Consider the following 25,707-nt stretch of genomic DNA (forward strand, 5'->3'; position numbering starts at 1 on the left):
AAAAAAAAAAAAAAAGGCAAATGCCTGATTGTACGATGAGCCCATCCACGCTGAGTTCATTTCACAGATGAGGTAAGTCTCGAATCCTGAAAGCTTTAGACTCTATTCATGCTCACCGCCGCCCCGCACCCCCTAAGCCTTCTTGCTACAGTATGCCTGGAGAATGCTCGCCTGTGGTTCTTTCAGGGGGTACACTTTGCAGCATGTTCTCCCCTAACTTCTTGGGTATCTGTCCCTGAAAAACCACACTTTAAGCTTTTCCTCCCTGTCATGCTGAGAGTCTGATGAAAGTGTGGGGCACTTCTGATGTATAACATGCCTACTAGTTTTTATACACAGCGAGTGGCCCACACAGAGCCAAGAGTCTGCGCGCCTCGTCCCCAGCTCGCGGTGATGTTGGCAGGTTGCTGAGCCTTTGGGGACATGTGGCCAGCTATCAGAAGTGGGTCTCCTGGGTGGTTCCTGAGGATGATAACGCCCTTCTGGCGCTAGCCCAGCCTTTGTTTCTTGTCTGTCACCATAACGTGATCAGTCACTTCATGTTCCTGCTGACAGAGATTAAACCAATCCTGCAGTTGTGCCTCCTTATCTTGACTGACTGATATCCCCTAAGCTCATGAGCTAAAATGAACGTTTGTTCTTTGGTTTTTCCTTAAGCTGCTACTGTCAAGAATATCTCACCCTGATAGAGGAATCATGTACAGAGTCAGACATGTTACTCAAACAGGTGTCTAAGGACCTGGGATGCTTATCCAATCCTAGACACTGCCTATGCTACTGCTGAGGGCCTAACCTCAGCTTGAACTACAGCTTGCTTGGCCACAAAAAAGCAGATGAAGAAAGATGAAGAAAGATGGAGAAAGCAGATGAAGTCTCCTGAAAACACTTTGGTCACCTTTCACATTATAGCAGCCTCACCTCACCAGCAAAACTTCTTTGAGGTCTGATTTAAAACAAAATGAGAGGCAAAGCTGCATTTCTGTCAAACTATTCCTCTGAGGCCTTTTACTGTCAGCCAATGTGGCATCTTAGTTGGAAAATACCAGTGAGGGGAATTTCCAGAAGTTTGGAGAATGTGCTCCAAAAACCACTGAACTCTCACTCCCTGGCTTGACTCGGTGACAAACTGGAGGACTATGGCCCAGTCATCTGGAAGCTTTCTGAATCTGCACCTTGGTAAGATTTAGCCCTGGCTTGATGCTCAGTTTTAAAACCGACCACACCCCCTCAATGTAAAGAAGATGCATTCTATAATGAAAATCTTAGGGGTTTTGGAGTTATACTCTGTGTGTATACGTGCAAACGTTTCAAAATGTTTTTCATTTTCAATGACATCCTTTATTTGAGTTCAAAACTGGTCAAGGGAAAAATACCATTTATATAAAGCTTTCAAATTAAAATCATTTGGGGTGTGTGTGTGTGTGTGTGTGTGTGTGTGTGTGTGTAGGAAAGCTTTACTATGTAGCCCAGGCTAAGCACAAACTCTGGGTTCTCCTGTCTCTGCCTCTGGAGTACTGGGGTTATAGATGTGTGCTGCCTTCACCTCATTTCTCTAAGTGAAGCACTTGCTCAGAGACAAGCAGCTGTAAGGCTGTAGCTTTAGTCCTGTTAAAGGAAGCCTGTGTGTGCATGGATGAAGAGAAACACTTGGTGCCTTAACAGGGTATCAGACAAGGCCCTCCTGCAGTGACCACCTGCAACATATTTATTCGCTCGACCAACAAATACAAATGAATAATCTACACTGTGCCAGACAATAAGAGAAACAACAGATAAATAAAAAGATGTTACCTAATTGCCTGGAATTTATATCTGCATATAAATGTATGTGTGCAGATGGAGATTGAGTGAATCAAGCATTCAGAATATATTTAAAACAATGTACCACAATGTCCTTTGGATAGCAGGCTCTATGGACGGATGTAGAGAAGAGTGTTTCGGCAAGGGACCCAGCTTGTGCTAAGTCCTCCCACAAAAAGTGAGCTTGGACTCTTTGTAGAAAGAATAGCAATTGGATGAGGGAGCTAGACATGGACCTGGAAGCCAAATAATGCTAGAGCCTTGTGTGATACTGTAAGCACTGGCTTCACTCTTAACTTTAGAGCAACAATCCATTTATGCACTCAAAATAGGAATGCATTAGTTAATGTACTTCTGGGAAGTTTGGTCAGGCTCCTGGGTTGGGGACAGATAGAGAGAAGCGACTGGGAGCAGATGGGCTAGTGTGAAGTTCACTGTTGCTCTGCATTGAGGTAGCTTCTACTGGGGCAGAGGTATGCTGGAGGAGACGCAATGCTGACCGGTCCAAAGGGAGAGAGGAGGGCTAAGGCATCTCAGACACAAAGCAGCAAGCCCCCAGCTTAGAAACACTGCATTGTCCCCAAGGGCAGTCCGTCTCGAGTTCATGATCGGGGCGTGTGGTATGCACCCAGACAAGTCACCCATGCTGATGTCACTGGGCTGAGATTTCCGAACTGAGATTTTCATTCCTCATTCTCCAATCTCCGCCAACTTGGAAGACGAAAATGGGCTTAATTTTAAAATCTCCTTAAGAGTCCTTGGCCATGAACTTATATCAGAAAACCTTTTAGAATGAAATTGTGCCTATCTCTCTAAAATGAATGATCCTCTCACACTACTTACTGTCAGGTCAGGGAAACTGGGAGGGCGCGGTGGTTTGTATAAATGGAAATGGGGAAAATTTTTACCTCATCAGTATTTCACAGAATGAGTTAGAAATGGAGGTTCTTATAAAGTAAACTGAAAATATTTGCTCGGAAGAACAAATGAATACAGACAGCACTTAGGAGCTTAGATGATGGAAAGAATTCATGGGGCTTAAAGATGACAAATTGATCCATTTTAAAGCCAAATTATTTACAGTTGATGTATCTGCCAAGACCCAAGGCCACTGCAGCGATTTGCATGGACAATAGGAGCAGATCCAAGTGCGGCTGAGGTACGAGGCCAAGGTCATCAGAGGTGTGAAAATGGCCAGGGCACCAGCTTCTCTTCCCTTCTGCCTCTCTCCTATATCTCTTGCCTCTGAGTCAAAACCTGTCTCACAGATGGGTGAAGGCATAGAACACTGGCTAGACGGAAACAGGAAATTTGAGTCACATAAAATGTAAGAAATTTGGCAAAAATGGGCAGTCTATACTTGTAGAGGCTGAGATGGGAGGTGAGAGGCCAGGAGACAATTCGAAGTCTAACTATTCTTTTCTTCATCTACGTCCTTGAGACCTGTAGAAGCTGTGATTGAGATCATGTGGTGGCTTTGGGATTGTGAAGCCTAGGAGTGCAGTGTGAGAGGTAGAGCACATCACAGAGGGTGACTCAGGCAGGGGTCACCAGGGTGGCTGTCAGCTAGAGTTCTTGTGTCCCCCTCACATGTCTTCCTTCCAGAAATTTCCTTCAGCATATCTTACAGGTAAAAGGAATGGAAAATGATGAAGTGAAGCTTTCTATTGCTACCTTGAAGACATCACTGGTCTTAACACTGTGGGTGTTCCTGGCCACAGTTCTTCATTCTACCTTGGGTCTGGGCTCTGTAAGACATTCAACTTAGGTCCTTGTGACAGATAGCATGGCCAGCGTAAGGTGTACACTCAGTTCTCCTCCAACTCTCCAAGCCTGCGCTCAGCAGACTTTAATCCCCATGAGGAGAGGGTCTAGACAGGCCTGTCTATGCTGTGGTATCTATTTCACTTGCTGGGAGGCAGGGATATTTTCTGTCTTAGTTCCCGGATATCCATGCTATTATTATCACCTAGAAGACAGTCATTAAACATTTCTACTTCCAATGTCTCATTCCAAGTTCCACACTTAGTGGTCCTCACTACTACAAGTGATAAATGACAGGATGGGTAAATGGTTGAGAAAGCAAAGAGAAATATATGGATGGGCACAAGACTGGCAAACAGGTAAAGAAATGGACAGGTCAACAAAGGGAGAACAGAGATCGTGGGAGGTGACCCAGCAGGAACACGGGTGGATCTGACTTACAATGTTTGCTGTGCAATTTAGAATTCAGAAATCCCTACACTCACAAGATTTCTGTATGCAATTTGAACCGGCAGAATGACTAAGTTGGGTTACAGCACAAGTTTTCCAGAGAAGTCTAAAACGTCACAGCAAATGTGTCTTTTTTTTTTTTTTTTCTTTGCCATGTGGTAGAAAAATCTATGATGTAGAAATCCAGGTATTAAATTAATAAAGTGTTATTAAGGTACCATCAATCTCCCGCAAGAGTAAACAAAAACCACAAACAAAAACCATTTAAACTAAACCTAGTAAGTTACTTATTCAGAGTAAGCTGTAGGGACAATCCAGGAGGTAAAACAACATTGAAATGCTAAGCCCTTCTGCCCTAATAAAATCTCAACTGCCCAATTATTGAAAACATTAAAAAAGAAAGAAAAAGTATGGGAATACAGGGACCCTGTCCATCATTGGGGGAAGCCAAGCGTGTTAGAACCTTAGCAAGCAGCCAACAGTGTGACCTGGCTCAGATTCTACTCACAGAGCTGGGGTGGAATCCACATGGACCACAACCCAGGCACCACTGCTGCACCTGTAACTAATGCTGCAGCCTGCAGAACTGACACTATCTGTCACACCTGAGCGGCTCACTCAGCACCTGGACACCCGGCATCCCCGTGGACTCCCTCCAACCCCACTGAAAACATCCCACCATCATCTGGCCCACTGGCAGGGCACCATCCACATTCAAACTGGGGAAAAGGAAACAGCTTTCCACCCACCTGTACAAGCCCCCACTGATCACAGATGTTTGCAATGCTCTCCTGCCAACAGCAGCCCTTGGCTGAGAGTCCCTTCATCATGTGCAGCAGCTGCCAGCATGCCATGCAAGCTGCCGTCCCTGTCCTGGAGCAGGACCCAGGTAAGGACAAGCCCCAAGCTGCGAACCTGCTCTTAAATCCAGCAGCACACACCCTCTTAGCTTGTGGTAATTAGGAGCCAGCAGACTGTGGGCAAAGCAGTTAAGAGAGCTTTTTCCTAGGAATGCAACCCAAGTAATTGGCTTGTCGCTCGCTAATGACATGGTAACTACAAAAATAAACTGCCAGCGAATTCTCTTAACTGACTTCATGAACATGGGCTCTGTGCATGCTTGATACTAGGTGTCAGCCAGGTAATTCTGAAAGACTTCAGGGAAGATGATATACAAACATTACAGAACCTCTTCTGTACAGGGGCCAACAGCAGAGAACACCTCACTACCTGAAATCTTGCTATTAGTGCAAAGCCTCCCTTTTCAAGATTCCACAGCATGTGAGATGTGTAAAACAGGCCCATGCATCAGCACTGCGTGGCCATGGTGGGGAGAGAAAGGAAAGCTCACACTAACTCAGGCTCAGGAGACACATCTTCCAGTTGCATTAGATGTGTCTGAGGGCCGAATGGGTTTCTGACAATGACCCAGGGATGGCGATAAGCACATGCGCACACGCACACACTTTGGCATCGCTGCGCTTTCCTGCCTGGACATTGACACAAACTGACACGGGAAGCAGCCCCCGATGTCAGTGTTCTAATGGCCACTGTACCGTGCCTGCCATCAGAGCCACACCGATTACCGCAGGTTTTTCTCTTTGCAGAACTAGGGAGTTGCGTTTCAGAACGCATGCAGCCCCCTCCTTAATAAACTTCTGCCTGCCTGCAGACAGGTGGAAAGAATTCAGCTGCAGCACTAGAAGCTGCAAAGTTTTGAAGGTCCTCCTCTGGAGATGGCACAAAGCCACACATTTCCCCGTTCTCAAATCTTCTAAGTTACAAGGAAGCCCCCCCCCCATCCTAATATTAATGACTCGAGAAACTCCTGCCACCTAGTTCAATTTCACAGGCATTCAAGTCACAGATCTGGAGTTTTTAAGTAGCATTTTAATTTGTTGTTAGTGCCCTGGGAGTAAAAGCTCATACAACCAAGCAAAACACTATAGCCTCTAGGTTATTAGCCAGCATGCCAAGTAGGTAATGCATCTTCATGGAAACCAGATTAGAAAGGACAGCAAAACATTGATTTTTTTTTTTCTTTTAAAGAATCCCATACCTGCAGCATAATGCTGCTAAAGCTAGCAAAACAACAAAGGACATTTCCCTAGCAAGGAAATGTCTTATTCTTAGTGCTGGGCAGTGAACACTGTTATCTGAGTGCACGGACATACACAGACAGGCATAGCAATTCTCCTTTAAACCCACGGGCGTTTGGTTTTGTGAATAATAATTCACTACTGCGTGCATAAGGAAGCTTGGAGAGAGCCGGTAGCCATGTGAACGGCTGCCCTGCCAACACCAGTTGAGAAGCTAGTGAGCAAGCAGGTGGAGCCTTTTCTCTCTCTCTTCCTCCCCCAAAGGAAACAATAGCATTTGTATCAAGTTGAAACCGCTCAGAAACTCGTCCATTCAAAGGAGTTGCAAGCATCTGTGTACAGAAGCCACACTGCATTATTTCAATCCTCATGCCTTTTGCATCCTGCTTCTACAGCTCTACATAGTTAAAAGACAAACCTCCAAGCCATCGATATCAAACATATTCCAGAACTTAATAAAACGAGCCTAAGATCCTGGATCCCGCAACCAATCTAAAAGCACATTTAGTCAGGTGAACCCGGGCAGCTTACCTTCCTCCCGGGGTCTCCCCGCTTCCCCCTCCCCCTCCAAGCACCAAGTAAATGACAAGTCCTTACCGACTTTGGGCTCTTCTTGGGAACTGGTAGCCCTAGGAAAAAAATGCAACAAAGGGGATGGGGGGAAGACATCATTAGCATATAAATGTTACCTTTTCTTAAAGAACAATCCCCAGGTGTTTCATGGCCACCTAGTCATCGGCAGAGTTATGTGAGATTTCTCCCCAGCATCGGAGTTACCAGGCTGTTCATATCGAATCAAAGGCGAGGGAGGAGGAGAGCGAGAGGCAGGAGATCTATCTGCATTAGCTATGCTGACTTGTACTGCAGCAGCCTGGAGGCTGGGAAAAGAAATTCACAGACCTCAGCGGCCTGGGAAATTGAACACTTGGACAGAATCTCAAATGCTCTTCTGGATTAAGGGAGACTTAGCTTACAATTAAGTTCAGGATATTCCCTTTCCTCACGATCCACTTATCAACGGAAATGGACCAATCAGGACAGAGAAAAGGGTATATATTTAGTTTTAAAGGACAGTATGGTTAAATTTATTTTCCCCCTACCTTTCTATCTCCCCCACCCCCCCACCCCATGTATTTCAGGCAAAGGGATGCCTTCTTTAGCTTGGATGAGCTCAACACAAAGATGAATGTTCTTTCGGCAGCAGAGAAGGCTAAAATAGGAGCCCGAGTTCAAGTTGGTCTAGGATCCTCCGATCATCAGCACTCATCTTGGTATCTGTCAGTCATCTAAGCAGCCTCCTAACTTGGCTTCTGGAAACAACCTGGGTTTGGATTGGGCTCTGGAGAGGTAGGCATGCCATTTGGAAGGAACAAGGGAAATTTCACAAAGCCGAGAAGAAAGGACAGTTAAGGGAGAAGGAGAAAGGCAAAGGAGACAAAGGTGGTGGCTGGACCTGGTGGGCTGTCCTCAGACCCTGTCCTTAAGGGGGTGGGCTAGATCCGGAAGGAACCAGTGATCTCATCACTTCTAGGAAAGTGAGCAACAATCAGAGGCAGGCTTATGGGGTCCCTGTCACCAGACAAGTGTGGGGAAGCAGGGTGAGAAAGGAAAACAAGCCCACACTGGTGTTTGTTTGAAAAGTCATCTTTTCTCCCACTGCCACCTCTTTATTTTTTTTCTCGTTTGAGCAGGGGGTTGGACCACGAGATGTAGATTTCACCTGCACAGATGCCAAAGCTACTTTTGGGATGGGATGACTCTGCAGACACTTTGGCTTGGTTCTGAAAAGCGATTCTGATGTAGCCTGATGATTTCAACTCTTCAGGAAGTCACTTGACAGTTCTAAAGCCATGCTAAATCAGCAAAAAGAACAGGAAGCAGTGGGAACTGGTGAGGAAGGAGGGAGCCGCTCAGATGAGCAGTGCTAATCTACACACTGCATGGGGAGGCATGGCTAGAGCCACTGGTCCTCCCAGAAGTTGAGAGTACTGTCTGGCAAGGCGCCTCCTATCACAAAACTGAGGCTACCATGGTCTGATGGAGTAGCTCTCAGAAAAGACCTCATTAAAAAAAAAAGCAAGTGCAGTCCCAGTGCCCCCCTACCCACTTCTGGGGGGCAGAGACCTGCAGCACAAACACAATTTCTCAGTGTTTCTGAAGCCAAGGTAACAGTCACCCCAGGAACATAATTTTAAAAACTTATGACAGAGCAGAAGGAGTGTTACTGTTGCAAGTGAGGCAAATGCAGGCAGGTCACTTTGGAGTCTTTTGTAACTCAGTGTCTGCACTAATGCATGGAAGCAGCAAGGCTGGCTTTTTAAGATTAAGGCAACTAAATAAAACAAAATCTTTGAGAGCCTCTGTCCTGATTGCATTCCAACATCATGTTCTTTCACCTTCCTTGACTGACATCATCTGTGAAAAAGTGATTAGGATCAGCTGATTTCAACCAGGGTGTTAAAAAAAAAATCATTTTTGCTGAGTTAATTAACATATAAAAAGATTTAGGGAAGGATTACTTAAAGAGTTCAGACTGAGTGGAACAATTTTTATATGATTTTAATTTAGAATTGGGCGCTTTTATTGGTCAATAGGCTGTCCTTAAAGGATCTGTATCAAAGTACATTACTGAGTCACTGCATATGCTTCAAACTACATACTGTTACATGGTTATGTTCACATTTTCTCTTAATTAATACACACTTAATAGAATAAGACAAGTTTCACTACCGTCAATTTTTATTAATCTCGATTGATCAGTATTGCACTGACCCACCTCCACAAAACTTCTTGTAGAGTCTCCAACTGGCTTTGTCAGACTCAGATCTGGGCAATCACTGTCTCTCAGGCCATTGTAGGGTAATGGGTATTTTCATTCTCTGCCACAGAGGAATGATCCCAAATTCCCTACAGTGCCTTCACAAAGACAGGCACTGCAGCATCCTGATATACAGGAAAACTGGAAACCACCAGAACTTCTATATAGCCTGCAGGGTAACCAACTACAAAGCATTCCACACAGGTTAAAAGGTGTGAGCTCTCTCTACAGGTAACAATGCCACTGCTTCCAAACATAACGCAGGAGTGTGGACAGCACAGAGACATGTAACTGGAGAGAGGTGGCAAACACAGACACACAGTTTTTGCCTTCTGTGAATGTTCCCAAATTGATAGCAGGGACATTATTCACACAACTTAGAATTCTGACCGCACTGAGGTAGTAAGATAGCAATTTTAAAATAAATTAGTTACTAGACCTCTTACTATATAATACAATATCAACCAGCATTAAAGAAACAGAGCTAACCAATTAAAGCATGTCTGTGTGTTTCCTCTAGGTCAGTTGCCTACTGATGCTCTAGAAGACCCCAGCTAACCTCGGAGGAATTGTATTTTGCAACAAATAAGAACCTCTTTATAAGAAGGGCTTTATTTTTCTCTGCTAGTGAGTTGCTGAAACTTTCATTTTAAAAGCCACACCTTTTGACAGGAGCCAAAAATGGGTTATGACCACAAATTAATATTTAAGTAGCCAAAATCAAGACACTCCATTTGGCTGCTTTAAAATGGAGGCGCAGGGGGATCAAAAATTTGTTTTAGGTCCATATGATCATAAAATCTTAAAATCTAATAAATATGAATGCTGGAACAAACTTCCTTATTACAATTTATAATTTATTTTAGCAAAAAACTATTCAGAAAGCTGTCAGGAAAAGCCCTTAAACATAGTCAAAGGGTCACTTTTGGGATATATTCTCCCAGCCCTAGAAATCATGTAAACACAGCTTTCACCCAGAAAGCATTGCCTGCAGACCACCCTGTGCTGAGAAGAGTGTTATTCATCCTTCGTGGCACAGCCCTGGTGTGGCCTGGGCAAAATCATTTTTTTCTGCATACTGTGGCAGCAGGAAGGAGGGCTGTGCTCTATAAACCAAGTTGTATATTACTTGTGAGGCATAGGGACACAGACAGCACCTACCTTAATGGGCTCATATGGTCCACTTAAGGTACGGAGGTTTCCCAAAGAGGGAGGGAAAAAAGGCATTTATGGATGGCACCATCTGCTCCTAGCACCCAAGTAGCAGCAAATGCTACTTCTAAGAGAATCCAACAAACTTTTACAGGGTGGCGTATGCTCAAGGTGTGAGCCTTAGTGTCATCTATGCAGTGAGAAAATCCTGGGACTTAGGTTTCTAAACTTCCCAGCAGAGACAACAAAAGGTAAATGCTCTGCTAGTGAGCGGAACTTGACCATTAACCCAACAGGAAGTGTTCTCTCCCATTAAATAGTAAGGCCATAAACTTTGTTCCCCAAAACACTCTCACATAATAGAAAGAATGTGTTAAATAGAAGAATGTGTTTTAAAAGAAATTATATGATGCTGGGTACAAACAACTTATTGGAAAAAGTAGCAATATAGGTATTTGGGAAATAAGGAGGTCAGACACAGAAACCCCATTTTCTTTGGCTCCTGGTATTCCAGGTGCCTTTACTACCCACAGTACTATCTCCTGCAACAAGGAAAGCTTTAATTATGAACACACACACACACACACACATATACACACATGCGTATTGCAATAAACAAAAGACTTCACTGCCCTTTAAAGCAAGACAAACAACATATTTGAGAACAACTGCTAGGGTATCATTGGTTTCTGTAGCTTGCAAGAGTCACTTCTTTCCCTGAGAATGAATGCAGATCCATCACTTTCTCTTCCTTGTACTAAGAGTACTGAACCCAGGGTCTCACGCATGCCAGGCCAGGGCTGTACTAGCTGAGCTATATTATCAGCCCTGGGGTTTGATCTGGCTTTATTTTTGAGATAAGGTCTTAATTTGTATCCCAGGCTCGCTTTGAACAAATTCAACTTTAGAACATTAGAAATATACAGTGGACTACTATACTATGCCAGGCTGACACATAGTTTTGTCTATATAAACATTTGTCCTTGCCCTAAATGACAAAATAAAATGGTCAACTGTCAGGGAAGATAAACAGAAGCTAAAAAATTTCACCTCACCCTAGAAATGAGTGAATCTCCAGTTGCTGGGACAGAAGGCTTCTCTGGACACAGTGTCCTTCAGGATTAAAGGAAATGAGGTGCCAAGCAACCCTCTCTGACTGACAAGAGTGGAGAAAAAAAAATGGGCAAAGGGTGTTGAAAGGGTGAACTCTGCAGTCACTGTGACACACAAAGAGGATATAACAAATAATAAAAACATACATCATCACTGGTGGGCACTGTCTTCAGCATGGCTCCCATTCTCCTTCCACTGGGTCTCTAGACATGGCTATCCTATTACAAACACTTTGGTTTTCTTTAAGCATTTCAAAAAACTCTACGTCACTATTCTACATGCAATTGGACATGTCTGCTTTTTCTTGAACAGTCTAAAAGGAAATATCTAGAAAATGATTGTGGGGGAAGAAACTGGGCATTGAAGAACACAGCACAATACTAATGTTTACAAGCAAGATGCTTCTTGTGAATACTGTGCCTAAAGAGAGACCACTGAGCTGCTCACATTCAAGGGGTAGGACTGAGGGCTGAGAACAAGGCTCCTCCATCCAAGTAGAAATTATGATAATCTGAAAACCAATACTTTTAACAAGCCATGAATTCTATACTAACTAGCTGTTTTGTTCGTTTTGCTTGTTTGAGAATATGTAGAAGGGGACACAACATAACAGATGTAAATGAGGACATTAATTTCCGATGTTTTGATGGAGATAAAATTTAAGTGCTAGGGAGGGCTCAGGCTGGAAGGAATGCAGGACAGGGGCACTCACAAGATTAAACACACGGCGTGGAAGCCCTACTACGTGTCATGAGTTAAAATGATATAAAGCAGTAAGACTGAAGAGGCTGAAGTCTTGATTTTATAGCACTCAATCTATAGAGAGAATCAGCACTGTAGTATGTAATTCCTGAGAGAAGTTTCTTCTTTGATGACAATGAAGAATGTGAATGTGAGAGAGGCTGGGCCTGAGAACAGCTACTTTAAAGTGTGTGGTTAACTAAGTGGTAAATGGAAGAGGCAGTGTTTTGGCTAAGACTCGAATCCTAAGAAGAGATCTGGCATGAGATTATTCATTCATCTGAGATTTACTGAGCTTTGGCATATGCTGAGCAGAACATGACTGGGGAGATCCAGGAACTTGGGGTATGAGCTTTGCCCTGGGGAGCTTCACTGTTCACAAACCCAAAGTAACAGAGTGAAACACATGAGTGAGCATGACAGAAGGAAACCCTATCACACAGAGAAAGAACAGAGGACAGGCATCTGCTCCATTAAGAAGGAAGGAGAGGCAGGATGGGCTGAGGTGAGGGACAGAGTTTCACCATCGGGGGCCCAGTTGGGAATAACACACAATGTCTGACAATTGACTGAATAAGGATCACAACTTTAGAGTTGTTTCAGGCCAAATAATTGTGTCAACATAGAGTTAAAGCAAAACTCGAGCCAGGGTACATTTCCACTGATGCATCCCACAAACACAATACATCACAAAATTAAATCCACGAAACGAAATGAAAAATTATTCTACTTTGGACTGTTGGATTTTTTTTTTTCTTTTTCCTCTAGCCAAAAACCATCATCAACTCTGCAGAGCAATTTTTCAATGCAAACACAGTATCAGCTGCCAAGAACGAGGATGAGACCCATTGGTCCAGAAAGATAAAGGCATCCTTTCCTTAGGAAGCCAATAATGGTCACTATGAAATAGCATCACACCTGTAATTCAGAGGCCTAGAGTAAGGAGGTCCTATGCTTCGTTACCTAGCATCTTGCAAAGAAGATTAAGAATGCAGTTGTACAGTTTTTTACAGCTATAGAGAAGTTGGCTTCAATTACACAGTACGTATGGCCTTATAAATATGTCTCTAGGAGAAATAAATGGCCTGGGAAGCTGGTGATTTCTAATGGTTACAGGGCTTTTCACCTGCAAGCCAGACGCCTTGAACTGACACAGACACGGAGAGACTTGAAGTCATGAATACCATAGGCTGCTTGCTGAAAGTCCAAGGTAGGATGGATGAGCTACATTCAAGTAATTCCTCAGAAGTAAACGGTCACCTGAAGAAAATAATCACAGAAATGGAAAGATGTCCCTACAGTTCATTTAAAAATATATGAAGTATGTGCTGGGGCTGTAGCTCAACAGTAGAGGGCTTGCCTACCATGCAAGAAAGATGGGAAAACAGTCAAACAAAACCCCAAACACATATGTAGTATACTTATACCTTGAAAAGCAGAAAATCTGCCTTCTCTTCTTATTTCTAATACACATATATATTTAAAATGAGACCTATGTACAAAACAACTGGTGCACTGCTCTTTACAATAGCTCTCTGAGCAACTCCTAATCAATCGCCTCTTTACTTTGCATACTAGAAGACAGTCACACAGAATGTTAAACAACATGGCCGGGCTGGTGAGATGGCTCAGTGGGTAAGAGCACCCGACTGCTCTTCCGAAGGTCCAGAGTTCAAATCCCAGCAACCACATGGTGGCTCATAACCATCCGTAACAAGATCTGACGCCCTCTTCTGGAGTGTCTGAAGACAGCTACAGTGTACTTACATATAATAAATAAATAAAAACAAAACAAAACAAAAAAAAACACAACATGGCCTACAGCACGCAGTCAGGTAAGTGAGGAGACCATAAGGAAGGGATGAAAACTATAGTTGTCCATGCAGTATAAAATAAATCTACAGAAAAGTTTTCATATAGTTCTACTGAGGATATGGCCTTACCATCCACAAACAACAGGCCAGTTTGTCAGGCTATCTCAGATCCACATTCACGATTTATATTTAGGAAAGATGGCTCTCTTCTACAGGTAGACTCTCTGTACAGCTATTTCTTATTTTGTTTCCAAGTCATTATTCTAAGAACCACTGCCCACTGAAAGCTGTGTGTTCTGAAAATATAGTCGGCTCTGTTCCTGACTGGGGGCAAGGAAGCAGGTCTAAAGCTATCCAACTGACCCCTAATAGCTGAAAGCAGTAACAGTAATAATTTATCTCCTTTGAAAATGTTTCCTGACAGTACAACAATAAAAGGATTTCTTTTTAATGGGGTGTAGAGAAGAGAGGTAAGGAGTCAAAAGTAGGGGGAATTACGGCACCTCACCTTCATAGAGGGAAAGCAAAAGAACTGTCACTTGAAAAATTCTGTCCTGTCATGATGTAGCACAGGGACAATCTTTCTCCAGGGAATACCCTAGCAAGACTGCTTCAAGATGGAATGGAGGCAGTTCTTACAGTGATCTACATTGTGCTGTGCGAGTCAAGGATATTTGTGATTAAACTCTTCAGGGGGGTCTTACCTCACTTTAAAAGTATTTCCACCTTGGGTAATGTTCCCTGAATGTCATCCTTAAGTCTCAACTGCTACTTGGGATGTTTCAGAAGCTGCTGGGATGGGGGGGCTGGGGGAGGGGGGAGGTTGAAGCGGGGAGCTGGGGTGGCCTGGAAACTCCTTTCAAAGTTTGGCTTTTAATAGTATTAGGAAGTAGGGAGGGGATTAAGGAACAATAGCTCAAAATTACTGAGAGAAAACCTCAGTAAGAATCCCTTTTCCAAAAACAGGATGCTGCGTGTCCCTATTTTAAGGTCACTGGCCTCCAAGGCAAAGCTGTCACTGTAACTGGTACTGAGCTCCTGGGTTGTAAAATCCACACCAGGACCCTTTCCTCCAGCACTGCTGACTCTAAGGTTGATTCTTATCCCGACTGCTTATTTTTAGCAGCTTAAGTAAGGCAGGGAATGAAGAAAGCTATCTAGTAGAATGTTCTGAATTTTATCTTTACAAGACACCCAAATCCTGAAGAAGGGGCAGCTTCTGGGACTCTATCTCTCTCACCATATTCGCCTCTATCTGAGAAGCCCCATCCCCATTGTCACTGTCTTGTCTCTCTAAATGACCACAAAGGTCTCATCACTCCACCCCTTAGCTTTACTGTGCATGCCCCTTCTTATTCACATGGGGGCCTGGAGCTGTGCAGCACAGATCCGACAACGTGGTTTCCCGGCATCACGTCAATTTCACACTCTTCCCTGTATCCTGCCACGCCCTCCTTCATCTGAGCTGCCTTTTGTCCATTTCAGTTCCACTCTGCCTGCTTTGTCTGTACGCTCTAGTCTGGGGGCCATTCACTTCTTCTCCCTGGGCATTTTCACTGGCTGCTCCTTCCACCTTGCAACAATAAGGCCAAAGCTTTATGCATGCGCAACTTCTCACCTTCTTTACAAAGGGAGCTCAGGATTGATTGTGGCTCCCAGCAGATATGAAGTGACACCTTTTATCACAATTGATTTACAAATCCAGGTGGTTGCCAGGTACGTTGACACTCCATATAATAACTGTATAGGGCCACATCTCTATTTGTTGTTGTTGTTTACACATTTAATTGTCTCTGATCCACCTATCTGTCTATGCTGAGCTTGAGGACTAAATCTCATCTTTCCAATGAATATGTCAATGTGCAGACCTTATGGAGTGAGCCTATATCTCAAGGGCTCCAGGAAAAGCTCCAGAAAAACTGGGAGGGGCAACCTGGCCTTGTACTTTAGCACCATCAAGGCTGCAGTGCCTAAGTAAGAACTCTTGATCCCTGCTCTGTTGGAGGATTTATTTCTTGGTGAGCCGCCAGGCACAGCTCGACTCCAGCTGCCTTACTCCGGAGGCACACAACAAGGTCCCACTATGCCACCTTGTGTCCTGACTTCCCATGACAACAAGCTTTGCTTCTCAGAGCTTAAACCCTACTGTAAGCTGCCAGCCCCAGGAAATGCATATGTTCTCAGGGATTTTTTTTTTTTTTTCCCCAGTCTGAGATAGGAGACCTTCTTATCTTTGCTTATGAAACAAACTTTCATTACAACAGGAGTGTCAAGGTTCCAACTGGCTTCCATTCTCTGGCACACACTTGCTAATGGGAAGATGGGCGGCTGCTTTCTGCAGGCAAAGCAATGCATCTCCATAAAGGTCAGAGGAGGGTGTTAGTTTCTCTTATGTCACTATGTTTGTTTGTTTTAAATAGGAAGGCAAGTTGATGATGCCTTTTGTAAGGATGTGGTGATTTCATTTGACTTTATTATAAGACTACTTAGCTTGAATCAAGGATAACCCCCACACCAAATCTAACTTTAAGAAGTCTCATACAGCACAGGTTGTGGTTCATAACAGTCCGTGGCACTGCATTATCCAAAGAGTCTGCAAGTCAGACCTAAAGAAGCCACTTACACAGGGGTCAGGCTTTCCAAAGAGCAAAGGATGTATCATGTGAAGCCCATTTGTGTCCCATGGAGATATTAAATGTCTTCAAAACCCTCTCGATGAAACAGTATCTAAGTGATCTAAGTGACTGTAATTACTGAGCGGGGGAAGGAGGTGTTTCCGTGGCTCTGCCAATTTCTAAAGATTAGAAACTAACTGCCCTAGGGTCGGGAGAGGAGCTTACACTTTGTCCAGCCCGTCACCACTTCACTGAACTGACTGGACTTACTTACAGGTGGAATGTAGGCGTTGGCTTCAGTCCACAGCCTAATAGACCTAGGCCCTTCCCAGGTGAGTCTCATTACAAACTTTTACAGGTCAAGAGTGTTTAAGATGCAGGAAAGGTTCAGGACCGGTGAAGCCGCTGAATGGAATGTGCTAGCCAGGAAGAAGGTAGAGAAGGGAGCGCTTTGTGTGTGGCAGGGAAGAGGAAGCGACATCTGCACTGGCCCCGGAAGCACAAGTCACTGCCCACTGTGGTGGGTGAGGGCCAAGGGCCCCTTGCTTCTCCTCTTTCTGTTTCCCGTTGTTTTTCTTGGCAAATCAGGCTAAAAGTTGATGTCAGCAAGCACTGGGAAACGATTTTAAAGGATGTCATGACGTTTCTGTGACTGCTTTTATTCTTTTAAAACAAAAACCAACCAACCAAACACAAAACAACAACAACAACAACAACAAACAACCGAAGGCAAAACACCATCCACGGGTATTGTGGTAATCCTTAAGCACACAGAAAGTGCCCAGTTCACTCCGTGCTTCCCTTCTGCTTGTGGATTTGACAAGCTCTGGGTGACCCCTCCCACTGTAAGGGGGCAGAACTACATGAAAGGACTTTATCAATAAATGTCATAGTAAGTAAAGGGCCGCACACAAAAGAGTAACAAATGTAACCATGGCCTGGGACTCTGCCTCCCCTTAAATTAAGGGGCCCTGGAAGCAGCAGTCATGGGAGGAAGAGTGCCTTGGCCGTCCCCACACATTCTCCTAGCCTAGACTCTTCTTGAGGGCCTCTTCCCTACTGCAGGGCTCTTTCACAAACCAGCACATTTTTGTAAAGCAGAATTGAGCAACTGAACATAAGCTGCCAGTTCCTTACTTTGCAAACTGAGAATGTCTTCAGAACGGTTTAAAAAGGAGGCCAAAGGCACTGAGCTGTCTCACTGGAGACTTCACAGGGACGTTCCCCATTCAGTGCTGCAGATTCTCCTCTTTTCACTGCAGCCAAAAGAACATGTCAATCACCTTGCCCCTCTTCCTGATCTCCAACTGCAGACAATTAAGTCAAAAGTCCAGAGCGACAGCACATCTCCATGAGTGCTACCCCTTCCCCCTTTGCAAGCATCATCCACCCAGACAAAGCAAGGGCTCTAAGGCAGAACCTCCCACCTCCCACCTCCAGTGCACCAAAGAGTGTGACAAATCAGTGTCGGTCCATCTTGGTTACAACATAGAGGGTGCCCTTCTATCCAGATTTCAGATAACAACATGGAAGTTCGGAAACACTGTCTAAGGCTGGCCCAGGCTATGTGTGCCCCACCCGCTAGTGTAGCCCTCACAAGCCCAAACCATTACTTCCATTAGTGAACAGTTACAAGAGAAAACTAAGGAGAGACTAAGAAATGAAGTATCTTCTGCCCAAGTTCAACAACAATAACAGATAAAAGGGAAATTGGTATTATTTGCATTTTAAAGAGCAGGATACAGAAACTGCTACAAGCAAACACAAATGGGTCTCAAAGGGATTCAGAACATGGGTCCCACAATTGACTGTCATTGAGGGGACAGGAGTCCCTCACATGTGCAGTCATTGTTATAACTGGGGAGGGGATGTGTTATGGCATCAAAGCCTCACTTGAAACCAGCCTTTTCCCTCCTTCAGCTTCCCAGAATGTTAAAAAAAGTTGCTTTACCAGAGCAGACTAATTCCACAAACACAGAATTTCATTAATTTCATGGGCAGTGTTGCTATTTTTAATGTAGTCATCTGTCACTTTGGTAGGTGGCATGCACTGCAAAAATCACTAGAGAACATAATCCAGTTTTAAATTTAGAAACAACAAAAGTCTACAAGAGAACAGACTTAGTTCTAACTACCTCCAAATGATTTTTCAGAAACCGACTAGTGACCATGCCAATGATAGGGAAGACTCTTTAAATATAGCTTTTACAGGGTAAATCAGGCCAGGATTGATGACCATACTGAGCCACAAACTAGAAGCCTAACTAAAAACCCAGGCATTGCATGAGGCGAGCAGATCAGTGAGATGGGGTTCTTCTCACTGCAGAGCCTTTTACTGGGCTCTAATGCAATGTTCTAGCAGCTGCTAAGCTGTGACTGAAAACAGCATCTTCCGAACAATCTTTCTTCAAAGATGGAGATGACAAAATAGTACCATAGAATCATTTACAGCTAAGATAAAGCAGCAGTGAGTGTCCTAGAACTGAAGTAGGCAGGCGACAGTATGAAGACAGACACATGAGTAAGCACACGTCACATGTCAGCACCCATGGGAGATGAGCTTGGTTCTGAAGTGTGCTGGGTCAATTAAGAGTAGCATTTATTATATGTGGCAAGAGAAAAAAAAAACATAAGGAAATTGTGAAACACCAGAAAAATTAATGAGGAATGGAAAACAAAGCCAGGTAACAACTTGGCATGAAAAAAGCACATTTGATGATGCTGGGGGGAAGCTCACACTTGTAAGGAGACATTGCTATTTCTGAAGATACTAAAGAGTCTACTAATAAGAATTGTAAAGACGTATGTTTACAGATAGGGGCTGTGATTAATATCTGAGCACGATTATAAAAACAAACACTCAGCAGCATTCAAGTCTGAGAACACGTTTGCACCTGTCGGGGAGAACGGAGAATCAGGAAGTGTTTCAGCAATCCCCCCACCCCGCCATTTATAACCTCTGTTCTTTTTTCTCATGTATTGAAAATAGATGTCTTTCTCATATTGTATGTCCTGATTATGGTTTCCCCTCCATCCCAGTTCCTCCCTACCTCCCTTCTCATCTGGATCCACACCATTTCTGTCTCTCATTGGAAAAGAAAAAGAGGCTTCTAAGGGATAATGTACTCAAATAGAGTAAGATAAAAAGCAAAACTGACACATCAAAATCTAACAAAACAAACAGAAGGAAAAGAACTCACCCCAAAAGGCATAAGAAACAGAGGCCCACACCTTCACACACTCAGGAATCCCATAAAAACACTAAACTGGAAGCAATCACGTAGACGCAGAGGACCTGGTGCAGACCCACACAGACCCTCTTTCCAGCAAAATGTTAATGCAATATGGTGCTAACACGTGTGAGGTTTACCTTGACAGAATAAAGAGAAAAGAGTAACCCCACAGGGCAAACTGCAACACACAACTGACGTGGAAACTTGAGGGTTCTTTGGAAAGTCAGTTGTGTCAGATGGTGCCTTGCTGGTGCACACACGTGAAGGAGTGTTTTCCTGAAGTGGACACAGGTGAAGGACCAAGAAGACCCATGAAGGAACGTTTCACTGAAGCAGACACAGGAGAGAGGATGTTCTGCTAAAGCAAGCACGTGAAAGGACACGTGATGAAGGATTCTTTGCTAATAACACGCCTGTCCCTTCCTAATAAGAAAAAAGAAGTGCTCCCTTCCCATGACTCCACGTGCTCTTCTCATCCTTCTTTTGTCTCTTCTACTTTATGACAGAGTTCCTACAGCTTGTCCCAACCTCCAACTCCCTTGCCGTCATTACTCACTCCAGGCTGACTGTCTTCTGAGAACCCCAGTGCAGTGTAGGAGGTTTCCACCCACGCCACACGCAGCACTACACCCTCATGTGCTCTATTTCCTGATGCCACAACTGCCGTGGATGGACATGTCTTTCTTTACTCCTGGATTCTGAAACACCCAGTTTTAGTTTTCCTATTCCTGCTCCCTTTTCAACCTATTCTATTGTTGCTGGCACCTTCTGCTCAGCCTGACCTTGCAGGGTGAGAGGCCCCTGAGGTTTCTGTTTTGGTCTCTTCTTCCTTCGTTTTATTTTGTCCTTAATAACCTTAGTCAGTCTGAGGGTTCTAAAGACTGTCTACACATGTGAAGAGTTGTGATAACTAGGAGTATATAACACATTCCTGTACATGTACATTTACATATATGTACAGGTGTGCACCAACATGTACACAAAGTTCTATGAGATAGTCCTTAATTTTCTACAGTGAGGTATATTCTGATAAGTTTATATTCTCTTTCACTTAAAATAAAAATACCAGTTATAGCCTAATATACTGATTTCATGGCTAGTAATAGGTCATAGCTAACCATTTGCAGAACACTCATTGATTTAATAACAGTCCATAAATGCATATTTCTTTTGCCCTTATTCCAGACAACAGAAGACATTCCTACTGTACTTCTAATGGGACATTTCACAATGAATGTGTCTAAGAAGGAAGTCCTGACTCCACAGCACGGCTCTGCCCACTCCTCCTCTAGTATCCAAACCCGAATTCTGGTCTCAGGAAATTCAGGGATCATTTTTAATTTTTCCTATTGCCGTTTCCCTCTTTTAACTAGGGTCAAGGAAACAAGCCTGTAAGTGTTCTAGTCAGCTGTGACTGTCAACTTGGCACAGCCTGAAGTCACCCGAGAATGTCGTCTCAATTGAAAGATCACCCAGATCAGCCTGACTTGTGAGCATCAGGTGGGTGACTGCCCTGACTGTTACCTGATGTAGGAAGACCCATACCACTGTCGGCAGCACCGCTCCTGGTGTCGCTCAGTCCTGGGCTTTATGGGAAGCTAACTAAGAATGGGTTTGCCAGCGAGCAGCATTCTTCCATGGTTTCTGCGGTGCTCCCTTGCCTGTAAATGAGCTCCCTGGTTATAAGCAGAACATGTGTGGAATAAGAAGGAGGCCTGCCTTCAAGGCCCCACTTGAGTTCCAATTCTGACCTCCCTCCATGATGAGACTGTGGAAGTATAAGCCAAACAAATCCTTTTCTCCCCCTAAGTTGTTTTTGGTCTTGGACTTTGTCACAACAGATTGAAACTGGAATAAGGCATATCATGTCTTTGTAGAACAGGAACAACCCACCTACTTACATTCTACCTGGTTCAGGGTAGATGGGTGGTGAATATAGAGGCTGCAAGGCCCAGAAAGCCTAAGACATTTACTAGGTAGGTTTTAACACAAATTTGTCCACCCCTACCTCCAGTTCACCCACTGCATCCTGTTACTCTCCTAACACAGCCCAAGACAAGTTGTCCTTGATCTTAACTCTTGTCGCTCTGAACTACCAGACCTTGCTCAGCCTCAGCAACTGCTCCAGGGGACCTGTTTCTTTCCCTGCCATTCCTAACATCCTCCTTCCTTACATGCTGAACAGATGATGTGCAAACATTAGTGGAAGCCCGCTCCTCCACTGGGCCAAACTGAATGCCACTGTGAACATGACATGCCAAGTCCTGGTCCTGGCAAACAGGACCTGACCGCACTCTGACTCTTCTTGCTTGTTGTCTCCAGTCACCTTGCCCTCCCTTTCCATTTCTTCCCCCCAAAAGTCAACTAATCACTGTCTTTAACATTCAGAGCCAGCTCTGTAAGTAGCATCCCAGAATAGTCATTTTACTGCTGCCAACCCAGCCAATGAAATGTTACTTGCTTCCAGAAAAGCACGGGATGCCACTACTTTTTAACGAGGACAATAAATCCTATACATCCTTATAATAAATAATGTGCATACGTTTGGGATATCATATTTACCTTCGGGGGGGGTGAGGGACTGGCTTGTGGGAAAAAATGATTTGTTTGAGGTGTGTCAACCACTCAGCATTAATAAAGGAACAGTGCTGAGGAGATGGCTCAGTAGGAAAGGCGAAGCATGAGACTGAAGTCAATTCCCAGAACTCATAGGAAAAGCCAGACATGGTAGCACATGTTTATAATCCCAGTTTAGGAAAGGTGGAGACAGGAAGATCCCCAAGGTTCACTGGCTAGTGGGCCAAACCTACTCAGATGAACTCTAGGCCCATGAGACAGAAACCAAACTGAACAGACTCTAAGGAATAACGGCCAAGGTTGACCTCGGGTCTGCACATGTGCAAGGGGACATGTGCTCACAAACAATGTCATGCAAAATGATACACTTACAAAGAAATATACTTCAACTGTTCAATTACTTCTGACCCTGTGTATAAATGCTAGAACAAATACGTACTATGCTTAGATTTAAATATTAAGACAAAAAATAATTAAAGAAACTAGAATTCAAGACATAAAAATGAGGGACAATTTTTATGCATTATATAATGAAACACAACCAAAATAGAAACATTTTTATATTTATCTCCTATCTTGGTATAAGTCATCTCAAATGCAAATGTGACCTAACATTTTATGAAGAATTCCAAAATAAAATCCTTGATGACTTTAAGCCATGGCAATAAACCAAAATAACAACTTCAAACTGAATTACTAATAAAGGCCAGGAGGCTCCTTAATAGCAAACGTGAAAGCCACCCTGCTTAGCGCCGTGCAAGTGCAAGAAGTTTGCTAATTTTAACTTGAACAACTTCTAACAGCCTGGAAAGCATCAGACAACACACTGGATCCAACTAAGGCCTCAACGTCCAATAGTGGGACAAACCCCATACACCATAAGTAAGCTGTGATGCAGATTAGAGATACTATGTCCATCCACACACCTGGAAATGCCAACGGCTTCTTCTTTCAATGGGGTTCTGACAAACTGTATGTGGCTTGTAGCTTAGGTGGCAGATCACATGTATTTTGTAGGTAATAATTTTAGCTATTATTTATTTTAAAGTTAAGATGACACTATGTACAGCTGACTGGCCTAGGACTAAGAGAGAGAGAGACCTACCTCTGTTTCATAAATGCTGCGACTAAAGGCACATGACACCAATGCCTGCAGTATTTTAAAATTTTTAAAAAAATATTTATTTTATGTGCATGTGTGTCTGAGAGTATGTGAATGCATGCATGTGTGGAGTGCAGGCCAGAAGAGAGCATCACATCACAAAGAACTGGAGTTAAAAGATGGTTCTGAGCCACTACGTGGGTGTTGCAAATTAAACCTGGATGTTCTGCAGGAGCAGCGAGTGAGTGCTCTTAGCCAGTGAGCTATAATTCCAGCCTCTGTTCTTTTTTTTTTTTTTAATCCTTTATTTGTGTGTGCGTGTGTGTACATATGCATACATGTCTGCTAAAAGTGTGTGTGTGTAGGTCACAGGGCAACTTGCAGGGATCAGTTTGTTACTTTCACCATGTGACAAGGGGTTGAATACAGGTTATCAGGGGTTGGCAGCAAGTGCCTTCAGTGTTAAGTCATCTTCCAGTCCAGTTGACTGTGTGCAATATATATATAATAGAGTGTGTATTAATAGAGTGTGTGTAATATATATATATATATATATATATATATATATATATATAATGTATTATATATTTTAACCTTTGTCATGGTTCATTTGTAACATCAACTTGACATAGCTAAAAGTTACCTTAGAAGAGGGAATTTTGATTGTAAGACTGGCTTGTAGCCATGCCTATGAGAAGAATTTTCTTGATTCTTGGCTGATATGGGAGGGCCCAGCCCACTGTGAGCACGAGCCATCCCTGGTGGTCCTGGGTTGTATAAGAAAGCTAGAGAAATGCCTTATAGAGGGACTGGGTTCAAGTCCTAGCACCCACATAGTGGCTGTAATTCCAGGATCAGGGAACCTGATGCCCTCTTCTGACCTCCACATGTACCTGGCACTCAAATGATGTACATGCATACATGCACACAGGCAGAATACTCATACACATAAAATAATCTCATTATATTTAAGAAAGAAAGCATGTTAGCAGGCTGAGCATGCGTTAGAGGAAGGAAGCCAGCCAGCCAGCACTGTTCCTCCATGGTTTCTGCTTGAGTTCTTGCCCTGTCTTCCCTTGGTGATGGATGGACCTGGAAGTGTAAGCTGAAAAAAGGCCCTTCCTCTCCAAGATGATTTTGGTCAGAGTCTTTTGTCACAGCAACAGAATGAAACTAGACAAACTCATTAAATATCAGTCCAGTGTTGGAGTGTAAGAGGCACTCCACACAGACCAGGGCTTTGTAAGAAAGCCTTTGAAATCTTGCAAAGGTCATTCTAGGACCAAAAAAAAAAAAAAAAAAAAATCACTCTCAGAATTGTCCTAAGCAGGTCACTGTACAAGTTTTGAGTTCTGTGTATGCAGAGCTCAGAGTGCCACATGAAAAAACTGAATGCATGTGAGCTTTCGGATTTCTACCTTGCATACAGAAGAACTTCACGCACTATGAAGCCATCTTCACTATCTGATTTTCTTTTGTTCCAAGGTACACCATCAAGACAGATGGTGAAATGAAGGGTTTTCAACACCTCACTCTTGGCTTGAAATAGCTCCATACACAGTAACACTTTCTGCAATGACTGACTATAGGATTCACTAGCTTGATTCTTTGGCTCGTTGGCTTACAAATGCTCTTGATAAACCTAATTCCCAGTTCTGTGGAGCAGTCCTGAGAGTACCCAGGCTTCAAAAACAAAGAGATCTAAGTTCAGATCCAGGTGTGGTCACTGTTCTGCTTCGAGGTGTTGGTCCTTTCCTTCAGCTATCTTCAGTAACTACATCTCAGGAAATTCTGCTAAGGATCGCTGTTCAGGAATCATGGCCTGGCAGATCTCATTTGTTCATTCTTAAAACAGAGTTAGAATTTAATAAAGATATGGCTTAAGTATGGGTGTAGGCTTCTCAAAGAAGACACACAGAGATTAAGACAGACCCAAGTGTAGGTAAAGTTTCCTTAAGGAAGAGCCATTAACCCATGTGATTTTCTGAGCAACTCTCATATGTCAGGCTCTGTTTCAGGCAATAGGATAAAGTACTGACTGTGTTCCAGCTCTCATGGGGACCCCACGTAAGCACAAGGAACCTGTTCGTACTTTTGAGGGTTAAGTCATTCAAAGTCTGAAAACAGTAACTTGAAGTTTCCAGAAATAAACAATTCATAGGTATTGAACTGTATGCTGTCCAGAATAGCATGTTTTGTTTTTTTAAAAATCTAATTATTCATTATTATAGGCTATAGCTGGTCTCTTGTGTGCTTCACAAAGTAATCTTTACTAGAAGTGTGTATATACATGGGGGTGGTGGCTGTCCTTTTAGGCAGCCACTGGGGTTCTTGCAGTGTAAAAGCTAAAGGAGGACACACTGTGTAGCTGCTATTCAGAAAGCCCAGAGAGTAGGGCAGGGTAGTGATTGATGCTATTTCACTTTATG

The 25,707-nt window shown here is 43.5% G+C and overlaps 1 protein-coding gene across 30 annotated transcripts in view; it reads right to left on the bottom strand.

Moving 5' to 3' along the window:
* The window catches only part of Magi1 (membrane associated guanylate kinase, WW and PDZ domain containing 1), a 612,319-nt gene that overhangs the window by 34,982 nt on the left and 551,630 nt on the right, over positions 1-25,707 (bottom strand). For all 30 annotated transcript variants that reach the window (XM_021190697.2, XM_021190696.2, XM_021190700.2 and 27 more), the window contains one exon: positions 6,711-6,742. In XM_021190697.2, coding sequence (XP_021046356.1) covers positions 6,711-6,742 — 32 coding nt within the window. The remainder of the gene's footprint in view (positions 1-6,710; positions 6,743-25,707) is intronic.

This window comes from Mus pahari, chromosome 2 (genome assembly GCF_900095145.1).
Source record: "Mus pahari chromosome 2, PAHARI_EIJ_v1.1, whole genome shotgun sequence".
NCBI classification, from domain to species: domain Eukaryota; kingdom Metazoa; phylum Chordata; class Mammalia; order Rodentia; family Muridae; genus Mus; species Mus pahari.